General features: G+C 44.5%; 1 protein-coding gene across 5 annotated transcripts in view; it reads right to left on the reverse strand.

Annotated features, from left to right (window-relative positions):
- The window catches only part of TTC28 (tetratricopeptide repeat domain 28), a 621,084-nt gene that overhangs the window by 86,762 nt on the left and 509,511 nt on the right, over positions 1–24,811 (reverse strand). For all 5 annotated transcript variants that reach the window (XM_032883286.1, XM_032883285.1, XM_032883287.1 and 2 more), the window contains 6 exons: positions 22,584–23,925; positions 20,764–21,287; positions 17,223–17,332; positions 15,403–15,532; positions 13,000–13,218; positions 10,887–11,052 (listed from right to left, as the gene is read on the reverse strand). In XM_032883286.1, coding sequence (XP_032739177.1) covers positions 10,887–11,052; positions 13,000–13,218; positions 15,403–15,532; positions 17,223–17,332; positions 20,764–21,287; positions 22,584–23,925 — 2,491 coding nt within the window. The remainder of the gene's footprint in view (positions 1–10,886; positions 11,053–12,999; positions 13,219–15,402; positions 15,533–17,222; positions 17,333–20,763; positions 21,288–22,583; positions 23,926–24,811) is intronic.

Below are 24,811 nucleotides of genomic sequence, written 5' to 3' on the forward strand. Positions count from 1 at the left end.
TAAAGCTGCACAGAATCAATCAGAAAGAAAAGGCCAGGGAATTTCACCGGGGCAAAGGGCAGGGTATACAAAGTCAGGGATATTGAAATTTGATTAGTTCAAAGAATTTTTACGAAATTGGTCATGGCAATAGCCCGCCAACAGCTGATCTGACACTGAGGATTGGTCAAGAGATTCGCCCCACCCCTTCCCCCCACCAAGCCCTTCTTCTAGCCGGGACGCTATCCCAAGCTTTGGGACCAGGAACAAAGGATCAGAGACAAGAGCTAAAGAAATGTCTGAGAAATGTTGTTTAATAGTGCCCCTGCCAGGTCTTCACGGCATCTACCAAACAAGCTAGTGCTCTGGGGCCTGGGAACAGAAACGTCAGGGAAACCCAGGGAAAGTCAAGCCGTTCATAGTTTCAGGCCCCACACGGGCCAAACAACAGGCATAGAACACTTTACCCCACATCACTGCTGTCTGCTTTTTGTCTTTAGGTGGATTCTACCATTCACCAGATTAGCCCTCCCATGTATGAGGGGAAACTCAGTAATTTCAAGAATTCTGCTTTTTAAAAAGCTCATGAGACCTACAAAAGGGGATTCAATTTAGCTACTTCAGAGGTCAGACAAGAAGACCAACTCCACTTATCCTTCTTGCTAAGCTGCTGATACCCTAAGAAGCTTACTGAATGCAACTTTCTGAATTTATTTTGTACTCAGCCTTTTGGAAGGAATCTAAATCTGGGAATCAGGGCATAAGACCAGAGTCTCCAGTGCGTTCCATTCATTTCTGCAGCTGTGTCTCTTCAGTGATGTAATCCCTAATCTGGCATCATCTTCTCAAACATGGATAGCCGAGCCTGAGTGAGTCACCTCATAGATAAAGCCTGCTTTTTGGACTCAGCCATGTCCCAAGAAGACAGGGCATGAGACCCAGACAGGCAAACCCATCCCATCAGAAAGGGAGCCCACCTTCAGATCTTGCAAGAACGAGGTGAACCCCAGGAGGCTGCACTGAGTGGTTATGACACAGAGGGCAATTCTACAGCAGAGGACAGATGGACCTCCTCTTGCGCCCATCATTCATTATCTGGAGGCCGTGGGCCCTTCCTTCCTCTATACCCTTGCCTGGGGAGGAATTCCTCTGCTCACTTGACTTTTCTCCCTTCACTCTCTGGGGTCCAGCTTAAATGTCACTTCTCTGGAGGCCTCTTGAACCAACTGCCTTACCTCCAAGGAGGCAGAGCAAGGAGGTGCAACCTTCTTTGTTTAGACCTTTATCATAACATTTTGCACGTGGTAGATTAATAATTTATACATTTGTTGCATGTTTCACACTGTGAGCTACTGCAAGGCCAAGAATTCCAGCTATTATTCATGCATCTATCTCCAGGCTCAGAACTAGCTTTGGCACAGACTGACTACATCGCATAAAATATTTTCAAAATGGTAACCTACCCTAATTTAGAATGAAATGGGAAACTCTTTGTTTTAAGAAACAAAATAAATGCTCCCAAATTATTATATCTACTTTTATTCCACGTAATTCTGAAAATGATTTGGGGTAAGAAAAAAAATATTTGATTTTTAAAATAAAAACTTCCTAGTTTGGATTGATGGGGGGGTCAGTCTTGATTAGCACAAAGCTACAATTAGAAAATATTATAAAGATAATTTTAAACTTTCAAATACTAACTGTAACTTAAAATAAGCCTATAACTTAAAATAAACTGTAACTTAAACAATATGACAATGACAGTGCTTGGGTACTTGCTTAAAAGAACAGATACAAATAAAGCAATGTATCAATTGTCCATTTATTTACATGGATTAAATATGTACTAGGCAATCCTGCTTTTGCGATTTAAGAAATCCTGCTTTTTTTTTCTTTTTTGGGGGTGGGGGGAATCTCTCTGGGATTGGATTAATCATAATCTTCCATTCCTGACACACTTTCATCATTGATCCATGCATGGCCTGCTTTCATTGACTTACTTAGTAATTTTTTAATAATTTAATGAGTGCTCACAAAACCACTACCCAAAACAAAAGCCAGAGAATAACACATTTATCGTTTGTTACCTCCCATGGAGCCCATCCTTTGCTTCCCCATCCCGAGGAAAGTCCCATCCCAAAGCCCATGGCCATCGTCCCCTGCCTGTCCTTTCCATACAAATTTTATTACATCTAGCTATATTTCTAAAAGCATATTTTTATTTTAGTTGTTTTAAATCTATTAAAGAGACTTCATGCCATAGGTAATATTTGAGGATTTGCTTTTATTCACTGGTTATATTTCTAAGATTTGGCCACATCTTTGGGTTCCTGGTGGCTTGTCTGTGGCTTAAGATTCCATTTTGGGACTATTACTCATCCACTCTCTTACAATGTCATGTGGGCTTCCAGCATTTTGCTATTGTTTACAGTGCAATTCTGAAAATCCTCACTCATGTACAAGAGCCTCTCTCAGACAGTATGCTTGCGTAGATCTGGGTCAAACACTAAGTGAATATTCAGTTTTAGAAGGTAATGTTAACCTGTCTTCTGATGTGGTTGTGCCCATTTACTCTCGCACCAGCCCATATGAGGTATCTCATGGACCCACATCTCCTCCAGCACTTGGCACTGTCAGATTTAACAGCTACCACTTATGATCAGTCTAGAGCTAACAGAAAGCATCAGTATTCACAAATTGGTACAACCTAGATTAATCCATGAAATCAGAAAATGCACTGGATTATAAAAATAACCTGCTGTAAAAAAAATTAGAAATATAGAAAAGCATCGAAAGAAATGAAAATAACAGCTATAATTTATCAAGGTTTAATATTCGCTGTAGCGAATATTGTAATGAAGGAATATTTCCCCTATTATAAGGTCAGCCTATGTTTACAATTTATCTAAAATCCCTTGGGAGCACTCCTTCCAGACCTACTAATATTCTCACTGGTCAGCTCAGCATCAGCAAAGTGTCACTGCACTGTCCCGGGTGCCCAGGAAACAGCAAGACTCTGGCTAAATACCAGAATTAAGAACTGAAGATGTGTTTTGAAATTCATAACATCTCCCTTATGGGAGGTTCATGTTCTATACAGTGGTTTCAATCTATGCCTCTTTTGATCTGGGAGGAAGGAAGGGACTGGAAGTTCTTATTAAACACTTAATAAAAGCAGTTCTTTTATTTTTAAATCCATTCTCAGAAACTCCTTTGTACCACTGCACTTCCTTTCAGCAGCAAGATACCATTAAGGAAAGCAAAAACGGTCTGCATTATAACAAGGACACCACAGCCAGGCTGTGGGTAATTGAATGAAGGTGTTCCCCAAGGCACAGAGACTCAATTTCTAGGGGCACAGTGTATTTCACATCCACTAGGAAAAGAGTCAGTAAATCGGCCCAGCATGAACAGAGAGTGTGCTCACAGCACATCTTCTGGTGACTGTAATTCAAATTTATGGACATCTCACTATGGGCCAGGCACTGTGTTAGCGGTGGGCATTCAGAGAGGACATAGCACTTGCTTCCCATGGTATCGCCCCCTGCCTGGGAAGACACACAAGTCAGGTGATCACGAAATAAGAAAGAATGGAGTGAGAGCTATTATTAGGCACCTCAGAGGGGGAGCAAAAACCTCATTTGGACTTAGGGTCTCTGGGTGGTCCTCATGGAAACCATGTGAGATTTGAACAGGGCTCTCACGGGTGATTAGAATATCTGTAGGAAAAGTAGGGCAATTCTGGACAGCAGGGAGAGGGACTTAATGCATTCAGAGTCAATCAGTTGCCCATTTAAACATTTATTCAGCATGGACTATGTTGCAGGACCACCCCAGGCACGGGGTATGCAGAAGTGAATGAAACCAAGCTTCTGAAAGGCCTTTCTGAGGAGTTAGCAGGGAAGCAGGAGTTTGAAGGAGGAGATGGAACCCGCCATACCAACGGCAGTTGGCAGAACTTTATAGAGAGAAGGAAGGGCACACGCTAAACCTTAAGGTGGGACAGCCCTTGGAATGGCCCTGGTGGTGAAAGGAGGCTGGGGGACCACACAGGGATATGTCAAGCTGAAGGACCAGAGGTGTCATTCAACGGGCAGACAGAGGCAAGATCACCTGCCATAAGGAGTGTGAAATTTAAAAAACATCAGAAGCTTTGAGGGGGATGCTCTGTGACGAGTCTGGGGTGCTTGGGGACGGGGAGAACAAGGAAGCATAGTCCCAAATACATCTGTGAAAGGTCGCTCTGTGTGCAGGGGGCCGGAAGGCTGAGAGAGGAGGTGGCAACAGTAGTTCAGGCTACAGACAATGAGGACCCGCACTGTGCCTGTGGTGGTGGTGGAGACAGAGTGGGTGGATTCAAATATATCTTTTGTTTTTTTTTTAAGATTTTATTTATTTGACAGAGATCACAAGTAGGCAGAGAGGCAGGCAGAGAGAGAGAAGGAAGCACGCCCCCCAATGAGCAGAAAGCCAGACGTGGGGCTCTATCCCAGGACCCTGGGATCATGACCTGAGCCAAAGGCAGAGGCTTTAACCCACTGAGCCACCCAGGCACCCCTCAAATGTACTTTTTATACCTTTTTTTACTTGTGGTAAAAAACATACCTCCATACTGTTTTTCATAGTGGCCACAGCATTTTACATTCCCACCAACAGAACACAAGGGTTCTGACTATTCCACATCTTTGCCAACACTCATTATATCCTATTTTTTGATAGTGGCCATCTTCATGGGTGTGAGGGGATATCCATCCCACGGTGGTTTTGATTTGCATTTTCCTGATGATCAGTGATGTTGAGCACCCTTAGGTGCTTGTTGACCGACTGTCTATCTTCCCTGGAGATTGTCTATTCTTTGCCCATTTTCAAATCAGATTTTTTTTCCTATTGTTGTTGTTGTTAGGTTGTAGGAGTTCTTTACATATTCTAAATAGTAGCCCCTTACCAAATCTATGGTTTGAAAATATTTTCTCCTATTCTATAAGTTAATTTTTTACTCTGTTGACGGTTTCCCTTGCCTTGCAGAAGTCTAAATGTCATGTACTCCCACCTGTGTAATTTTGCTTTTGTTACTTGGGCTTCTGGTGTCATATTCAGGAAACTGTTGCCAAATCCAATGTCATGAAGCTTTTCCAAGGAGTTTTATATTTTCAGATCTTATGTTCTGGATTTTTAATTTGAGTTAACTTTTATATATGATATAAGACAAGGGTTCAACTTCATTCTTTTGCATGTGGATATCCAGTTTTCCCAACATTTGTTGAAGAGACTATCCTTTCCCCCAATATGTAGCCTTGGCCCTCCTGTCAAAGATCATTTGACCTACATATCAGGCTTTATTTCTGGGCTACTTTATTCAATTAGCCTGTCTGTCTCTGTCTTTATGCCCGTACCTCACTGTTTTGATGACTGTAGCATTATGATGTTTTGAAATCAGGAAGTGTGTGGCCTTTGGCTTTGTTTTGATTCTTCAAAACTGTTTCAGCTTTTTTGGGTCCTTTGAGATTCTATATGAATTTAGGATTTTTTTTCTATTTTTATAAAAAATACCATCAAAATTTTGACAGGGATTACAATGAATCTATAGATTGCTTTGGGTACTAATGGACATTTTAACAATATTAGTTCTTCCAATCCACGAACATGGGATGTCTTTCCATTTATTGGTCTTCTTTAATTTCTTTGAGCAATATTTTACAGTTTTTAGTATACAAGTCTTTCACCTTCTGAGTTAAATTTATTCCTAAGTATTTCATTCTTTTTGATGCTATTATAAATGGATTTGTTTTCTTAATTTCCTTCTAACAATTACTCATTGTTAGTATATCGATATGCAACTGAATTTTGAGTACTGATTTTATATCCTACAACTCTGCTAAATCTGTTTATTAGTTCCAACAGGGTTTTTGGTGTTATCTTTAGGGTTTTCTACATATGTCACCTGTGAACAGACCTAATTTTACTTCTTCTTTTGCATTTTGGAGGAATTTTATTTCTATTTCTTGTTTAATTGCTGTGGCTAGGACTTCCAGTACTATGAATAGAAGTGACAAGAGAGGGTACCCTTGCTTTTTTCCTTATCTTAGAGGGAAAACTTTTAGTTTTCACCAATGAGTATGATTTTAGTTGCAAGCTTTTCATAAAGGCCTTTATTATGTTGAGGTAATTTCCTTCTTTTCCTAGCTTGTTAAGTGTTTGTTTTTTTTTTTTTTAATCATGAAAGGGTGTTAAATTTTGTCAAATGTCTTTTCTGCATCTGTTGATATCATCATGTGGTTTTTGTTCTTCATTCTGTTAATGTGGTGTATATTACAATGATTGACTGAGGAGGGAAATGGGGAAACTCAAGAGTTGGGATTTAGATATTTTAGACTAGAGATTCCTGGAAGATTCCCAGGCAGAGATGTTTGCTGGACAGCTGCACCTACAGACTTAGAGGTTAGAGATGCCTGAGAAAGCAGCACAGGGTATATTTAGAGAAAAGAGAAGAAGGCAAGGTAGCCAGAACATGGTGTTCACCAAGAGACAAGAAGGAAAATAAACACAGAATGACTTCCTAGAGCTAGATCATGGTGTCAAGCTCCAAAACTTGGATTTTATTTTCTGTAAACTGATTTCTGTAAAATGTTTCTTTTTTTCCGCCTTTGAGTAACAGAGTTGTTTATCCATGGCTTTATTTCTCATTTAAAAAGTAATATATGTTCATTGTGAAAAAAATGAAAATAAGGAATCACATAAAGAATAAAATGCCAGCCATCTGTAATTCCACCATCCACCTATAATTACCACTAACACTATAGCCTATTTCCTTCTAAGGACTTTTTTCTTACTCTTCACACCGATATTTTGTATATATTACAAAACTGAAATTACACTATATATATTAATTCTATATTCTACTTTTTTCACTCAATATTTTGCCATAAACATTCAGCTATGTGACTAAAGAGTCTCTGTTACACATAATTTTAATTACAATGTGATATTATATTGGATAGTTATAAAATAACTTTACATTCAATTATTGTGGACATTTAGACTTTTAGAATTTTCTATAATGGGGCACCTGAGTGACTCAGTCAGTTAAGTGTCCAACTCTTGATCTCAGCTCAGGACATGATCTCAGGGTCGTGAATTCAAACACCGCAACCAGCTCCATGCTGAGCCTGGAAACTGCTTAAGATTCTCACTCTCCCTCTCCCCTGTCCCACTTTCCCCCTCACAAAAAAATCAATCAATCAATTTTCTGTAATGGACCTATTATAAATATTCCTATGAATACCTCTAAACTCCATTTCCAAAAGGAGAATTTGAGAGTTAAAGGCCATGAACATTTAAAGATTTTTGAATCTGCTAGCAAGTTATTTTTAGAAAAGCTAGACCAACTTATATCCCTACTGTATAAGACTGCTCATTCATCACATCTTTACTATTAGTAAGCATTATGGCTTTAAAAATATTTAAAAATTTTGTAGATGAAAAATAATTTATCTTTGACATTTTCATGAAACTGTGAGGCAGAAACCAGAGTCTCACAAAACTCCATTCTAGTAAATTCAAACCATGCCACTGAAGCATTCAATTTTGAGTTTAAGCTCACAAAATAAGAATAAATTTCTAATAAGACTAGTCTAAAGCAGCAGAAAAGACCTCATTTCTGGCAGTCTCAACTGGACATCGAAGCTACCAAGGGCAGCCCGACAAAGTCACGCTAAGCATCAAGCTACCCAACATCCTAGAGACAGATCCCTAAGGACTCATCCTAACTTGTCAGCTTTCTATAGAGAGCAGAAAGGAAAAGATTAATGTGGAGGATTAAGCAAGTTACAGTCTCTCTTCTCTCCCTACCATTGAAGAAGAGTTGAACTATAACCCAAAAACCATTTTTTCCATTCAAAATTCACCTGGAAGCAAAATTACTCAACCTCTAGTATCATACAAAAGAACTGCGGAAGCATAAGTGTTTGGAATTTTACACAGTGGGGGTGGGGGCAGGCACTGGGAAGTCTCAAAGGGTATTCCCCTTCCTTCTTTTTTTTTTTTAATATTTTATTTATTTATTTATTTGAGAGGGAGAGTATGAGAGAGAGAGAGAGAGAGAGAGAGAGCACGCATGAGAAGGGGAAGGTCAGAGGGAGAAGCAGACTCCTGCCGAGCTGGGAGCCTGATGCAGGACTCGATCCTGGGACTCCAGGATCATGACCTGAGCTGAAGACAGTTACCAACCAACTGAGCCACTCAGGCACCCCTCCCCTTCCTTCTTATGGTGAATCTTAATCTAGATCCATGAAAATTGGGATCAAGTAAAATCCCTATTTTCCTGCAGGCTGAGCCCTATCAGGGTTGGTATGGACAGAGAAGACCCAGGTGTGGTCACCAGCATGCTGTAACAGAGGCGGTGTGCAGAAACCCCTTCAGCACGTGCAGAAGTTTCAAATGAGAGGCGTTGCACACTTATGTCCCTTCATGATCTCATCTCAGAGAAAGCTCTGGACTCTGGTCTTACAAATCTAAAAATCGGATATTAATGTGCTCTAAAAGGCTTTGCCTCTTGAGAGCCCATGTTCATTGGCCAAGCAGAGTTGTACAGATCACAATGCCAGGTTCTTATGCACATTCTCTACTCGCAAGTACACTTGTAGGAGAAATCAAATGATAATCAGAAGGTCCTGAATAAGGGAAGGCAAGGGGACGACCTGAGAGGTCTTCTCCGCCACGGTTACTGAAGGCCTCTGTGCAACTGCCTGAGGTGGCCTTCATCTCCTCTATTTCTCCTCATCCTTTGGAGCTCAGCTCAAATATCCCCTCCCCAAGGAAGCTTCCCCAGCTCCCCCAGATTGGTTTTCCACCCCCACTTATACCTTTTTATCCACCCTGCATTTTCCTTTAAGCACTATGGCAATTTTAATTAAAAGGTTTTCTTATACTCTGTTGTTTCTGATCTTTCAGGTCCCTGGGAATAGAAGCCATGTCTGCCTTACTCACCACCTTACTCCTGATCTCTAGTACACATAGTACACAGCAGGTGTTCTAATATTTGTAGAAAGGAAGTGGGGAAGGATAGGAGAGCACAAAGGCTACAGGGGAACAGCCTTCCAATGGGACTTTGAGTCCCTTAACCAAGATCCTCTTTCCCTTTGACAGTGTCAGAAATGGGCACTGCCAAATCTGCCCTCCTCTCTCTTTCTCATTTTGTGTTTCTACTGCTGGCCAACCATCCTTTTAACACTCACTTCGTTGTTGTTGTTGTTGCTATTTTTAATTTTTTTAAATATTTATTTGACTGTAGAAAGAGAAAGAAAAACAGAGAGAGAAAGAGAGGGGGAGCAACAGAGGGAGAGGGTGAGGGAGAAGCCGGCTCCCTGCTGAGCAGGGAGCCCAACACAGGGCTCAATCCCAGGACCCTGAGCCAAAGGCAGAGGCCCAATCAACGAGCCACGCAGACGCCCCATTAACATTCACTTTGGTTGGATACGCAACAACTCTGGTCAGGTTACAGTGGAATTGGACTGGCTGCAGTGCCATTCTGTTGCTGAAGCAGCTTTGTTCTCTCCTGGCCTAACTGAGTTTATGGTCATGTATAATTACATTTCAGAGAATAGCCATACTTCCAAGTTCTTGGGGTTACCACACCGACAAGCTCCTATAATCAGCACACTGCGACTCAAGGTTAAGGGAAGGGGTGCCCCAGGATACACCGTAGTCATAGAAGAAGTAGGACAATAATGTGTGCATGTGGCTGAAGCCTGCTCATACTTCATACACACAGAAGCTGGAGATGACATTCTTACATGCTTCGGCTATTTTCGCAAATATGATATTAATTTTGATAATTAAAAACAGAACAAGCAGTGGCCTGGGAGTCTGGGTGAGATCTCTATTGTTGTGATCCCAGCTCTGACACGAACTTGGCTGTCAGCAATCTTATTCCACGCTGGCTTCTGTTAAATAAAGGAGTTCGGCTAGAAGACCCAACAGCACCTTCCCCTCTTGACATTACATTATCCAAGTCATCTAAGAACTTTCCCCAACTTCATAAGCACCCAAAGACCAACCCAGCTGCTGGCACTGACCAACACACACATGGGAATCTGGAATAAGCCTTTCCAAAGAATTATGGTGATGTCTTGGGATTTCCATGACTGCAAATGAATCACTCAAGAGACCAGCAGATGTCCCCGAGACCTGACACTAGCTAACACAAGATTCTCTGACACGCAAACTTTCTTGACACTTAGGATGGAGGGCTGAGATACCTGAAAATCTGACTGTCACCCAGGTGATGGCCCCCTCTTCTTTCCATTTTCCCAGCAGCAGGATGCTTGTGGAAATTATTTTCTGTATGTAAGATAGTCGATCATGATAAAATGTTTTCATAAACATATAACTTTGACGATCTTTGCAAAAAGCACTTCCCTTCTCTATTCTCGATGCTGGGAGTTCAACTTCCTTCACATCAGCCCCACAATGCACCGATCCTGTCACTAGTGTTAAATTACTCTCTCAAACAGGCGTTCAGCTGTAGTACAAACAAACTCATTATTAATCAGTTTATAACCCAAAAATCACCTCAGTTTTAATTAGCTGGTATGTTAAATTCAAAGTCATGTGGAGGTTTAAACATCCTACAAACAAACCCTCCTTAGAAAACACGCATCTCAGAGGAGACCTTTCCCTATCTGAGAGGAAATTATCAAAAAGAATAAAGACAGCCACGAAGGGATCTGCCCTCCAGAGACACATAGTTGTCTCTCCTGTAGCAACTGTGAACAGACTTTGCTCGAAGTGTGAACTCCATCGATTTCTTCCATTTAGCTCAAACAGGATGTTTACAAAAGAAAGAGAGAAAAAACCCAACACCCCGAGATTGTGTCTGAAGATGGCACTGGGATCGGTGTACTACTTGCCTCGAGTAGTAAGACTCTACCCCCAGGGCCTCTCGCACACTGGCGATGTGCTGTTCGAGGATGGAGCTGGTGGCTGTTGGAAGAGCCGCGCTGCCGCCGGCCTGGAAGTCGCTGGAGTTTTCCGCCGCGTTATCACCCAGGTAGTGCTCGTGAAACTTCAGAATTCCTGAAACCAGACAGGCACAGCCAACATCATGCAAGGCCAGGGTTACGCGAGGGAGGGCTGGAGGCAGGGGGTAGCCCTCTTGAGCAAGCATGCCATCCAAACCGTGTGAAGAGATTCTGAAATCAAGGTCTTGAGAGGGCTTTCCAGAATTTGGTCAGTACCCATTTCTACAGCTTTTGTCATGAGGTTTGGTGCTTGAAACCAGGGAATTTAAGATAAGGCTTCTGCTCTTGATACTATATTCAGAAGCTTATGGGATGACGACTACTTCATATGTATTTCCAAACAGATGCTTCTCGGAAGCACCGGCTAGGGAAAGTTTTCTTTCCCGAATGGTGCACGAGCATGCCAAGGTACATTCTCCCCAGAAACTGAAATTCTGAACAGAAATACAACTAGCCAAGTAGAAACTGTGTTACTCAAAGACCTTTTATTTCACAAAAGCTAGTCGAAATAAATGCATCATCATATAAAGACCAGATAAAAATATTTTAAACCATTTTTAAATAAGACTAACTGGTCAACCATCATTAATGGATTAAAGGAGCAAAAAATTATGGCTGCATGAAACTGAAGCAATCCATAGTGGTTTTCTGGCAATAAACATAGGACATATTCTCAAATGGTAATGAGGTGTGTCAGCCCTGGAAAACGCTGCTCCTCTCTGATTGGATTAGAGCCCCAGTGAAAGCTTCAGAGTCTCATTAAGAGCAAAGAGGACGGGAAAGAGAAACAATGGGAGTCTCATTATACATGGCTCATTATTACAGGGATTTGGACAGACCACCTGTCAAATCATGTCCCCAAAACATAACAATGACAGAGAGAAAGAACTTGATACCTCCATCACCAGCCATGTCCTCCCAGGCATCAGTGCCCCTCTTGGGGGCGGGGCATACACAGGGACTCATTCCACGGCAGCTGACACTCACCAAGTCACCACGAACATCACAACTAAAACCTCAGCATAAAAAGGTCAGAGGTAAGAATGTTCTTTATGGAAATCCCATAAAAAACATGGGATTAAGGGGGAAAGATTATAAAAAAAAATATGCCAAGGCACCAAATCTACAGGCACGAGTGCTCAGAACCCAAGAGGCATCAGAGAGTTGCCATCCAGCCAGCATCCTTTTTTTTTTTTTTTTTAAATCAAAGGGACAGAAACACAATCAAGAAAATCTTGTCAATTCTCCCTGGCAGTTGAACTTTCTGAAATTGGCTTACAGATATTCAAGAAGCCCATTCTTCAAGATTCCCAATTATAAGATCCACTTCCCCAGTCAATAAACTCTAATTGGATCTGGTGTGTCTCCAACATGGTAAAGCCATCAGCATTTTATTATGCAAAAAATATGGCCCTAACAGCTAATTAGTGGTTCTGTATTTAGTGAAACAGTTTCAGCCTGAACATTTAATGCCGATTTAATCAAAGAGGATTTTTACTTCGGAAACAGATTTACAACAGAACTGGTTAAAATGGGTTCTGCTAAACTCGGAAATTTCAAGCCTGAGACTTCGTTTATATATGGTGATAAGAGCTGCTGGGATCATTTCAGTCTAACTTCACCCTGACAAAGGGTCACAATTATTAAATCATATCTAGAAAGAACTCGTTAGGACTTCCAGTCATCGCTTTATTAGCTAATGAACAAAAGCTGCCTAAAAATAGGGCCGCTGGTGAAATGAATCCTCCGCTCTTCGTGTTCCTTGATGAATGTTTCCACGTTCACCAGCGAGGAGCAGCGATTTCTTGGGGGAATGAGGAAGCTGGGCTGTCTTATTAATTGAATGCCCCACCACAGAATATCGGCCGTGGCTGAGGTTTTGCTGAAAGCCGACATCAGCTCCTTAGTCTGATCTATGGTAATGCGCCTCTTCTACCTCTAGTCATTAGACTTTCTCAGTCTAGTGTCTTCATTGCCCAGTTCCCATAGTAAGAGATCTTACCTGCCCCAGGAGCAAGCAGCCAGCTATACAGGTAGCCTGCGGCCAGGGAATAGTAAAGTACAAGTCCCCTCTGGCCATTAACCATTTCTAAGATCTGATCAATAGTGACTGGGGAGTAGGGGTCGGAGTCCTGTTGTCCTGTTTGTCGTTCTACCAGAAGATCGGCAAATGCCCGTGTCCGTCCTCTTTCTGCCACAGCAAGGGCTTCATCATGATGGCCTAGGACACAAAAGCCACATGGTGAGGAGTCCCTGGGGGAGTGTGTTTATCCACAAAGGGCCATCAGGTACAGAGATCCTGGGCGGAAACCTCACTGCACTCCTCTGCGGGGCACAGTCTCCATTCACATCCAACCCCCTGCCTCAGATGATAGGTACAGCGCCACTCTTCTAAAATTCCACGTTTTCAGACACCCCCCCCACCAGCCTAAGCTATTAGGCTTTCCCCTGTCGACAGTCATACCCCAAGAGAGCCAACTTTGTTCAGAGGATGGTCCTCGGCTCTGCCTGCTCTCCAATCCACAACCTGAGTTGCTCCTTGGCCTCATGGCGTCTGACCCCATTCACTTTAGCTATTTGGACCTAATGCTTTGCATGCTGGTTACCCTCTCATGTCCCTGCTCAACTTTGATTCTGACTTGGCCTTGGCAGATAAACCTACAGGACCTGGTTCCTGACCATTTTTCTATTTCTCTTCGATGCAGCCCCTCTATGCATCACACTGTCCAGCCCCACTAGCACATCCCCCCACATGATACCTCTGTGTCTTCACACCTGCCAGTCCCTCTGCTGAGTGTGTCCTATTCCCTCTCAACCTTGGCTCAAAAGGAGGGTCCTAACCATTGCCCCCCCATCTCAAAGGGCTATTGTAAAGATTGACCAAGGTGCTGCATGTGAGATGCCTGAATGGGTTATTCAAAGTATCACATATATAACAGGTGATATTATTGTTAGGGCTGAGACCTCATTCCATTCTAGGCTCCCACACATTTGCTTCTCTTCTCTTCTGGTCCCCATGGGCAAACGGTTTAAACCTCTGAAGTCTCTAGTTCTTTGAAATTGCTTTTCTCTTTCAAAGCTTTTCTTGAGTCTTTCAGTCCAATTCCTGATCCCTTTCCCTAAGAGACTAGTCTGTTATCTAGTTTAAAAGCTAAATGCACACACATGAGGGCACCAACAATATATAAGGCAACATACTTTCAAGTGAGGATTGTTCAGAGTGTTTAGAAGGAATATAATGCAGAGGATTTGCTTGCATCATAAATACAGAGAGGGAAGATTTGCCCAAACTAGGGTCCAAAGAGAGAACAGGCAGAGGCAGGAGACCAGATGCCGCAGCTCTGACAGCACTCCAAGGATGCCTAGCTTCCTGCAGTTCCAGTATCAGTAGAAAGGGGGATTTACATGTGTGTATGCAAATGTCTTCTTTACCCTATTAAGTTATTAACTGGAACAGCAGGGATGATTTCTGTGCACGTTGGAAAATCGGCCCCAAAGTGTTAGGCAGACTTAACACTGTGATTACAATAGATAATAAATTGTAATCTCAGGCAATAAGCACATTTAATAGATACATTTTTCAAGAGGAGGCCTGGGCATTCAGATACACACAGCAAAGGACAGGGTCTTACTGACAAGGCCTCAACATCCAACTTCAAAGACATTGTTAGTTCTGGCAAATACCTCTTCCACCCATGGTCTGGGTTGGGGGAAATGGCCAGCAGAGCTGGACAGGCCTGAGAAGAGGCAGAAGACAGGGCAGCTAAAAGCGGGTGACGGACAGTGGAGGCCCCAGTGAGGGAAATGCATGCGCCCCAGTGCAAGGCAGCACACAGGCCTGGGAGAATGATCACTGCCTAGGTCACAGCCCGGGAGGGCAGACCCAGACAATAAAAACACTTACGGAGCAGGAAACGAAAGACTTATGTGGCAGAGGAAACAGGGAAGAGGCCAGGCATCTTATCTTGTCAGGTACGCCTGCAGGTCTGAGTGGTTGGAGGGAAGCTGAGGGAGAGGAGCTCAAGCATCTCTAGCCCCAGGACACTTTCTCCAGCTCCTGGGTCTGTCTGCCAATATGCTTTGTTTTCACAGCACCTGAGTCTCTTTTACCCTAAGCACCCGTCACACCACCGTATGGGACTCCCTGACGTCTGTCTTTCACCAGGCTGACTGCTTCTGGAGGCCAGGGACCGGGCCTTTTGGCCTTTCATTCCCAGGACTGGCACATGGCACCTGGTAGGTGCTCTACAAATATTTGCTGACTAAACGGAGACATGTTCAGTGACTGGACTGCAGTTGTAGCTTCATGGCCTGACATCATGAGTTAGATTTCGCCCCAGCAGCCCTGGAATGACTCAGACACGCAGGCTCACTCTCGAGAAGTGGGAAGCCCAGCCGCTCTCACCCAGGCTGACGAGCACCCGCTGCAAGGCCTGGTAGGACGAAGTCTGCAGGTCAAAGAGGGAGAGTTTGTAGTCCGTGCTCAGCTGTGCCTCATGTCGGATTGTTTCAAATAACGCCGATGCCCTATAGAGCTGCAAGTAGGGGACAAAGAATGTCATTCATTCCCCAGAAACCACTATGGCCAGAGACAACTTGTGTACCCAACTTGGTGCCCCAGTCTAGAAACACTTTTTTCCAGGTAGGTTCCAGACTGGAAGAGGCATCATATCAGATCACACCCAGGAAATGATGGTTTATGTGCTCAATTAGACCAGGGGATCTAAAAGTCAAAGCTTATGGACTTCCAGTCTGAAAGTTGCAAGAAAAAAAATCAGCTATTAATCCAATCAAGGGCTGATTTTTTTATTAAAACAAACAAAGCCTCTCCTTTTGCCCTCAAGCAACCATAATTTAGTACCCCCCTCCTCACTCAGCCCCAGGGCCGGAGTGAGAGCAGGTATAGAGCAGACAGGCTGGAAACAAGGCTGAGATTGGGGGAGGGAGGAGGAGCAGGCAGCCATCCTTTCACGAGGAGGTCAGCTTTGGCAAGCAGTTCAGCCGAATCAAACACTGTCCTCCACAATGGTGACCAGGAGTAGGTCTTTCCGGGACAAGCTCCCGCAGCCACACCTGCTCACAGTGACATCCACAGGACCAGATGCTCAACATTCCTACAGAGACACTGCCCTGCTGTTCTAAGTGGCTTCTCCATGAGACTTTTCTCTAATATTTATATGCAAGGAATAGTATCCAATTTTAAGTTCATGCAAATTTAAAAAAATAGAATTCTAGGACTAAGAACTTAGTATCCTCAGCTCTACCACTAATTCATCCTGTGACCTGGGGCAAGATTTGGAGTCTCAGTTTCTTCTTTTCTATAAAGGGGATGGTTATCATTCTACCCTCAGAGGTATTTGAGGAATAAATTCAGTGAGTGACAGTACTTGAAAACTGCAAAGCACTATAGTAATATGTTTTAATTTTTTAAACAAGGAACTAAAGAATTCTTTAAACTGCCTTTAATAGATTAAAAAGGAGAGAGAAACACCACCACATTCCAGGAGGCCATGGCACAATTTCAGTCACATCACCTCATCAGTTCCCGTGAGCACCTTTGATAGGAGCCTTGATTCACCTGCCCTTGGGCTCCTGGGCCTAGCACAATGCCTCAGCAGGAATTACTCACATGCGGCCTAAGCTTTGAGTGTGTGATTTTGGATGATGCCATCTCACAACTCCTTCAGCTTGACAGAGGAACCACAACTCTAGGATCTTTCTAGTCTCCAGAGCCAGCATGAGAGTGGGCTTCTCTTCAACTATTTGTACATATGCAGAAACATGAACTCTGTGTGTGTATGTGTGTGTGTACAAGTGCGTGTATGTCTATGGGTGTGTGTGTGTGTGTGAGAGAGAGAGAGAGAGAGAGAGAGAGAAAGAAGTATCCACTGATGTGTCTAGAAACCTATAAAGACATTAAATCCAATGATTATGAATTCTTGAATTACTTCTCTCATAAAATGTATGTAATTTCATATTAAGGTTTAATGAGGAATGGTAACATGTAACACAAGAATGCCAAAGAAATCGTTGAGAAATCTCTCATACAAGTGAGCAGAAATCTTGACTAAGGCTCAGCACTTCTGGGCTAGAAAATCTATACACCAATCCAAGTGCAGAGGTTAGCACCTTGTAGCGAACGTCATCACTACTTGGACAGTAATCCCAAGGGCTTCCATGCTTCTGGCAACCAAATCCACTTGGAACAGGGGTTCTTCTACTCACCTGATGTTGGGCCTCCTCCAGGTTCCCGCTAGCCCAAAGGGAGAGGCCAAGACCATGGCGAATTTTGGCTTCATCTTCTCTTCGGCCCAGTTGCTCAGCTAACCTCAAGCCTGAAATCAGATAGAGAAATGCTAAGGACACACAGCAGACAATCCCCCCTGGCCAAGGAGTCCTGGAGGTTAATTCTGCACCAGGTGTATATAAAAAATGTTAATAACAGAGCTAAATAAAATGCGGGACAAGAGTAGAATCAGTCAAGGCCGAGTAAACATTCTCTTCAAATTCTGTGTTAGTGGCGACCTTTCCAGAACAGTCCAAGATGCCCCAGCAAGAGCTCAGGTGATGGCTATCAGCAGGAAACAGGTCTGCAGGGCAGGCAGAAACACTGAAACGTGAATGGAACCAAACCTGACTGCCCTCCCAGCTGTGAAATCCCTGGCTTTGCAAATGAAAACTCCGGGCCTATAAATTTATCCAACCTAATTCTCTGGCAGGCCAACGCTTTTCCTGACAGTTCGAGTCAAGCACAGAAGCCAAGCTAATACTCTTCCCTATCTCACGTACATAGCATCCAGTCAGTGTCGATGGGAGACACATCTGATGTTCTCCCGAAAAGCAGAACGCTCACACCGTCTGACCCTGCCTTCTGTTACCGACACCACTGAGGCATTTCATGTCCGATCTGTTTTTCCTTTAAGGCTGACACTTTGATACGGCTCGGCAGGGTTACAGAACAAGTACTATAATGAGTTGAAAGCCTTAAATGAGACTGTCCTCATTCTAGTGGCCTTCAGACAGACACCTGCAGTTTGGGTCACTTACCTACAGCAAGCTTCTGGCTTTCGGGACACCAGCAACCTCCAAAGCTTTGGGAGAGCCAAATCTGAGGGCAACCATTTATTGTCCTGGCCACTAAGCAGTTCTCAGCATCACTCTGTCCTCATGATCTGGCTCTCTGTACACAGGAGTTAGCTTGTGCAGAAGAGCGCAGGAAGGTTCCCACACTACAGCTGCACGCACAAAGGAACGACTTCCTTTTTAAAATCTGATTTAGAGTGGATGGGAGCCTGCCTCTGAGCATGCTGGGCCCATGCAATTTCTGACTTCTGAAAAGGAACTGAGTCAGCTGAGAGGATAATAAAAGTGATATTCAGGTTCGCGCTCGTAAAATACCATGCATTTCACAAGGCACTTAACTCAGAAAACTCAGAAATACCATTTTACCAGTTTAAAACCTGTCGCTGGGTAACAAAAATAATACTTGCAAATTATTCACATGTTAAAAAAACACCTCATACAATAGGAACACAAATGGAAGAAGATGGTTCTTGGATGAAAACCAGGAGAATACCAGTTGTTTTAACCTTCAACACACTAAGCATATTCATTCTTCAAGGCAGCTATCCCTACTAAAGGTTCTCCAGTGAAGAGCTAAAAGGCCGGGCAGACACAGTATCTGTCCCCCTCATTCCTATCAGCCTCTGTCTCTTAGGAATCTAACCCAGCACCCCAGCATCCCTGAAGCCTGGTTTCCCAAGAACTAGTTGCATGTAGCTCCAGGTAGGTCATAAATGGGTCCAGGCTCCTTTTCTTCATTTGCAGAAAGAGAGAAAGCCAGATGAGACCAGTGGCTTTGATCAGGGTTGTCTGTACACATCACCTGGAGAGCTTCTACCAAAATCTCAGACCAGGCCCCACCTGTGAGGTTCAAGTGCCCTGGGGCAGGGTGATGCTGACTCACAGCCCCCTCTGAGAGCCAGGAGAAGGGCAGGGCACCAAGGTGGTTTCTGGCTCCACTGTTCCCTCGGTGCAAGAGGCTGCAGGCCTAACTCAGAAGCACTCAGAAAGGGCCTTCCAGGTGTCCGCACCTGTAACAGCTCATGAGAAGAGGCATCTAATCCCACCCAGGAGCCACACCAGGCTTTCTGGTGGAGTACAGCCACAGAACAGGCACCATGGAGATGCCATGATGAGAATTTAGATCTCTGCGAGATTCAGAATTACAAGAAACAATAAAAGTGAAATTGAGAGTTTTCCATAAATGTAGAATTATGTTACAATGTCTCAGGCAAAGCAGCTGCTTTATGGAAACAATATTTCAGGAAGTACAAAAGAACACAGCTGAAAGGTTGTCATTTGCTGGGTCTGAATTTAAGTTTTCACAAATTCGACTGAAAATCGCCCCCAGTCTGTTGGAATTTTACCACAGTTAAGTTTCAGGAAACCCAAAGCCAACTCTCGTATTTGATGCATGGAGGCAGAGCGCCCATGGAGTGGGAGCCAAAAAAGGTCTGGGAAGTGGCTCCCAGCCTCTGGGTAACCTCTCAGCCTGCAGGCCAGAGCAATCCCTGGTCTGTACAAAGAATGACAGCAAACCGTCAGCTTCTGGCCCAGTCTCCCCTTTGCTTCCTGCTTCCTGGCTTCCCAGCTGGGGCTCAGGAGTAATGCGGGATATATCACTGTTCCAACCCTGTGCTGTGCTTAGAAACAACAACACACAGGGTCTTGTGTGGTTCTTGGGGTTGGAAACTTGGGCTGGGGCCCACTCCACCATGAACTGACCACAGGGTCAGGACCAAGCCACTGGACTCCCTGAGCCTCGGGTCATTTGGCCGCAAACAGGAGTAGATATACACCTCTGAAGGTTACTGTGAGAATGAAATCCGGTTAAATAAACTAAACATGCAAAGACCCTTGGAAGCTGGAAATGAGAGTTTTTGCTTAGAAATCAGCAACTACTTCCTTTTACTAGTGAGCCAAGAATATCCTATCTGCCATTCTTCCCTCCCAGGATGGGAGGGTGCCATGTGCCCCCGTGAGGGGACGTGCTTTCCGGGGTAGAAGTGTATGGGGTAGAGGGTCAGCACACGGCTGTGGGACTTCTGCTTCCTGAGGAAGGAAGCTCCGAGGACTGGCTCAGGTGGCTGCATGGGTGGGGGTGGGGGGAGAAGGAGGAGACAGCTGCAGTCACTTTCTGGGGGTGTCTGGAACAAGACTGCCATAGCACCAGCTCAAGCACTACGGGCAAGCACCAGAAGGAAGCCTGGCCGACTACTTGAGCGACCCTCAGACTGGATTAAACCTCAGCTGCGACCTCAAAATGGACTTCTTCACAGCTTTGTTATAGTTTAGATATTTTCAGGATGGACAACGGGGCTTGGGACAGATGGGCATCTTCCTCTGATTCAGGCCCTTAAATTTTATGTGACTAAACCTTACTTGCTTCCTCTCGTGTGGGAATGTGTCGTCCGCTGTGAAGGGCGAGGGCTCCGAGGAGCAAGGAGGGTACCCGCTGCCGGGAGAGCCAGCTCCCAGGGTTACACAAGCCAGGAAACACATCTGGACAAGGGAACACCTTTGTGCTATTAACGCCCCCTAGCGGGGGCACCACGGTTTTGGAGTTGAACTCATGATGTGGCCTCTGAGCTCCTCACTCCGGGCAGGGGTGGCCACTCAAACTGTTCCGAGTAGACTCTGAACTTGACCTCAGGGCTTACCGAGAGACCACCCCACAGGAACCACACAGGACCTTTTCACTTACCTTCCTGTAAGTACATGACTGCCTGCGAATAGTTCTGCAAGGCATGATGGGTCCTTCCGAGGCTACTGTAGGACACTGTCTTAGCCACCAAGTCATTCATCTGCGCGGCGATGCTCAAGTGCTGTTCTTGATAGACCACGGCCCGCTCAAAGGTGCCCAGGGATTCATAGGTGAGGCCCAGGTTCCCGTAGGCGCGGCCCTGGCAGGTGGGGTTGTTGGTTTCCTCTGCTATCTGCAGATCGAGCTGGTGGTACTGCAGGGCTGTATCATATTCCCCCATCTGCTGGTAAACGCCACCGAGGCCACAGGCCGCATCACTTTCCAGAGCTCGGTCTTTCATCTCTCTAGCAATGTTCAGCTGGCGTTCAAGGCAGGAAATGGCTTGTTCGTAATTCCCTAATTGGCTGTGCAGACTTCCTAGCTCTCCATAGGCCTGGGCTTTATTAAAGGCCTCCCCGAGCTCATGGGCGACCACGAGCCTCTTTTCAAAGCACACAAGGGCTTGCTGCAAGCTCCCCATTGCCCTGTGGGGATGTAGACAGAAAAGCAATGATATTATTTTGTGCAGGTGCAGACATGCTAAAGCCCCCGAGAAAATGAAAAGCATTTGTCACTGTCACTTACTATAGAAGCTCTTAACTCCTCTTCTAGCTAAAATCTATCATGTGCCCTTAGAGTGAGATGCAGGGGAATTTCATAATCTGGAAAGCAATTCAAAAGTCATCCCTTTGTGACCTTCCCAAGAGCTTGAGATTCAATGGGATATACACCCCAGAGGAAACATAAAATATATTAATAGGCACAATGATAGCGAGTGAACTGTTTGGTTCTTTGGGCCTCCCAATTTCCACTACCGCTTAGACTATGTTTTTGAAATCACTTTACAATGGCTATAAATCTTTCACCCTGAGCTTCTCAGAGCACTTTGTGGGTGATGATTTAGTTTGACCCTTGCCCTTCCTCTACTCCAGGAGCCCTAATCCCCTGCTGATCTGGAAGGGCCGTAAATTCTGCAGACACAGACACCTTCTTGGGTTCCCCACACTCAGAAGGAAAGCATCACCTTGGCCAACAGTGTGTCTTTTCTGTGCTGCTAAGAGATGACATGATAAGACTGGGAAGAGCAAGGATTTGGGCAGCAGACTGAGTCAGTTGTGTGGGGCACATGAATTCCTTTCCCTGAGCCCCCATTTCTGGATGATAGTAAATCCCACAGCCCATAGCAGACCATAGTAAGTGCAGAGTAATACAGGATTGCTGTAAATATTAACCAAGATATCTCTGCAAGGTGCCTAGCATGATGATGATAGGATTTTTATTTATTCACTTATTCATTTATTCACTCCCACCATCTTCAGGTGGTTTTCCCTAAAAGCAACAAAATGGGAGTCCACGTAATTCGTGGGTATAGGTGTGTCATTAATAAACACATTCATATAATGTGAGAGATTTTCAGTAGAACTGATGCATTCACCTTTCCCGTCCCATTATCCCTTTTATCCTGCTCCTCATGAGGTAGTCAAAGAAGCATTGCATTTGGAGTCAGACAGCCCTGGGTTTGACTCTCAGCTGTCCTTAATTTTTAAGCTGCGTAACCTTGGACATCGACCTAACCCCTCTGGGTCTTAGTTTCTTCCTCCATAATTGAAGGGCAATAATATCCCCGCTAAATTCACAAAATCACTGGGGGAGCTGAATAAGATACATATGAAACTTCTTTGTAGGTAACAAGCCGCCATGCAGACAGTAAGTTGCCTTCACTGCCACAGATGCTCTTTGTACATGTGATCCACCACATCTGACACCTCTGTCATCTTTACCTGTGCCCATTTCCTAGGCCCCGGTAAGCCTTGGCTTGGTCTTGCATGCGATTCAGACTCTGGGCAACAGATAAATACTGTTCGTAGTACTTGATAGCTTCCTCATAGTCACCCAGGGCCTCGTAGCAATCCCCCAGATTGCCGTAGGCCCGGCCCCTGTCGAGCACGGACTCATTTCCACTCAGCTGCTGCAGCATGGCCAACTGCTGCTCGAAGTAGCCGATGGCTTCTTCCATCACATTCATGTTCATCTTTGTGATCCCCATGTTGCCGTAGACCTGGGCTTCCAGACTGGGGTCCTTCAGCTTCTGCCCCAGATCCAGCTGCTCTTCATAACACTTGAAGGCCATTGTGTATTTCCCAAGGGCCATGTAGACCGCAGCCAGATGCCCGTGAGCTCTGCACTCCCCTGGCAAGTCGCTCAGCTCCTGGTAGACCTCCAGTTCCTGTGTGTGATAACCCAAGGCCTTGTCGTATTTCTGGATCATCCGGTATGCCGTGCCCAGGGCTGCATATGCACTGGCTTCCAGTCTTCTGTCCTTGACATGGTGAGCTAAGCCCAGCTGCTGCTCATAGAATTTTATTGCACCATTTATATCTTTTTTACAGATGAATATATCACCCAGGTTCCCCAGGGCTCGAAATTTAGCCTGGGAATTATTCAGCGACTGGGCTAGGGACAGTAGGTACTTCTGACACTCTTCAGCTTTGCTGAAGTTCAGCAGAGCCTTGAATGCTAGGCCCAAGTTGCAGTAAGCTTTCGCCTGGCTCAACTTGTCATGAAGGTCTTTGGCTAGCGCCAGATCCTGCTCATAGTACTTTACAGCCTCCTGGTAATTTCCAAGGCAGTAGTGGGCATAGCCGAGATTGTGGCAGACCTTCCCTTCCCCTTCCATGTCTTGAAGGTCAGGAGCGAGCCGGAGGTACTGTTCATAATAGGGGGCGGCCTGGACATACTCCCCCCGAGAGCAGTGGAAGTTGCCCAGGTTGCTGAGGGCCCGGGCCTCGCTCTGGATGTCACGAAGCTCCCGAGCAATGTTCAGGTGGTTCTGATAATGTTGCAGGGCCCGGTCATGGGCACCCAGGGCCTGGTAAGCCACGGCCAGGTTCCCGTGTGTCGACGCCTGTGAGGCCCGGTCATTCACTTCCATGGAGATCTGCAGCTCCTGCCGGTGGTACTTGACAGCCTGGTCGTACATCCCCAGGGCATTGTAGGCATTGCCCATATTCCCATAGGCACGGCCCTGGGCAGCATAGTCACTCAGCTCCTGGGCGATGCACAGGTGCGTCTTATGGAGTTTCAGAGCAGTATCATAATCGCCTTTCATCTGGTGTATGATTCCTGAGAAAGAGAATAAAGGAACAGAAAAAAGGTTAGAATTACTGATGAGCAGTTTGGGGGAAAAAAAGTAATTTGCAACTCAATTTATACTCAAACACAATTCAGATGAATTAGAGAATTTAAAATAACAGAAGGTAGAATTAAATATTTATCAGCGCTCCAGAGGGGAGATAGCTTTCTAAGCTTTGAAGCAACAGAAAAAAAAACACAGACAGATTTGATTACAAAATTAAGAGGTTTTGTACTCAAATATATATCTAAAATTAAAAGGCAAACCCGACACTGGAAAATATGTGACACATATATGACAAAATCCAATAGCTATCGTGTATAAAGATTTCCAAGATTTCACTTGGTCTGATTAAAAAAAAAAAAAAAATCGGGGGGTTTTGAAAGGGGGGGGGGGGGGGGGTTGGGGGAACCAGGTGGTGGGTATTAGAGAGGGCACGGATTGCATGGAGCATTGGGTGTGGTGCAAAAACAAGGAATACTGTTATGCTGAAAATAAAAAAATAATAATAAAAATTTTAAAAAAATCTAAGATCAAGCTCCAGTTTACTGAAATAAGCAAAGAACAGTAAGTGTGAGCAGACAACTCACATCCAAGAAATACAAAAGTAACCACAGGGGGAAAATGCTAATTTCTTTTAATAATCAAAGAAATGCAAAATAAAGCAACCCCGAAGTACCATTTTACTGCAGCTAAATTAGCAAACAAAAAATTTAAGCAGCACCCTATACCGATGAGGTTGCCTGAAATTGGTAAACACATCAGCTGCTGGACATAAACGGGAATGGCCTATGGAGAAGCAGGATGGCGAGAACCACACACGTGGTCCTGCTCAGACCCGGCAATCCTACTCACGGGAATATATTCTACGGAAAT

This window comes from Lontra canadensis, unplaced genomic scaffold, assembly GCF_010015895.1.
Source record: "Lontra canadensis isolate GAN:19392208 unplaced genomic scaffold, GSC_riverotter_1.0 scaffold87, whole genome shotgun sequence".
Taxonomy (NCBI): domain Eukaryota; kingdom Metazoa; phylum Chordata; class Mammalia; order Carnivora; family Mustelidae; genus Lontra; species Lontra canadensis.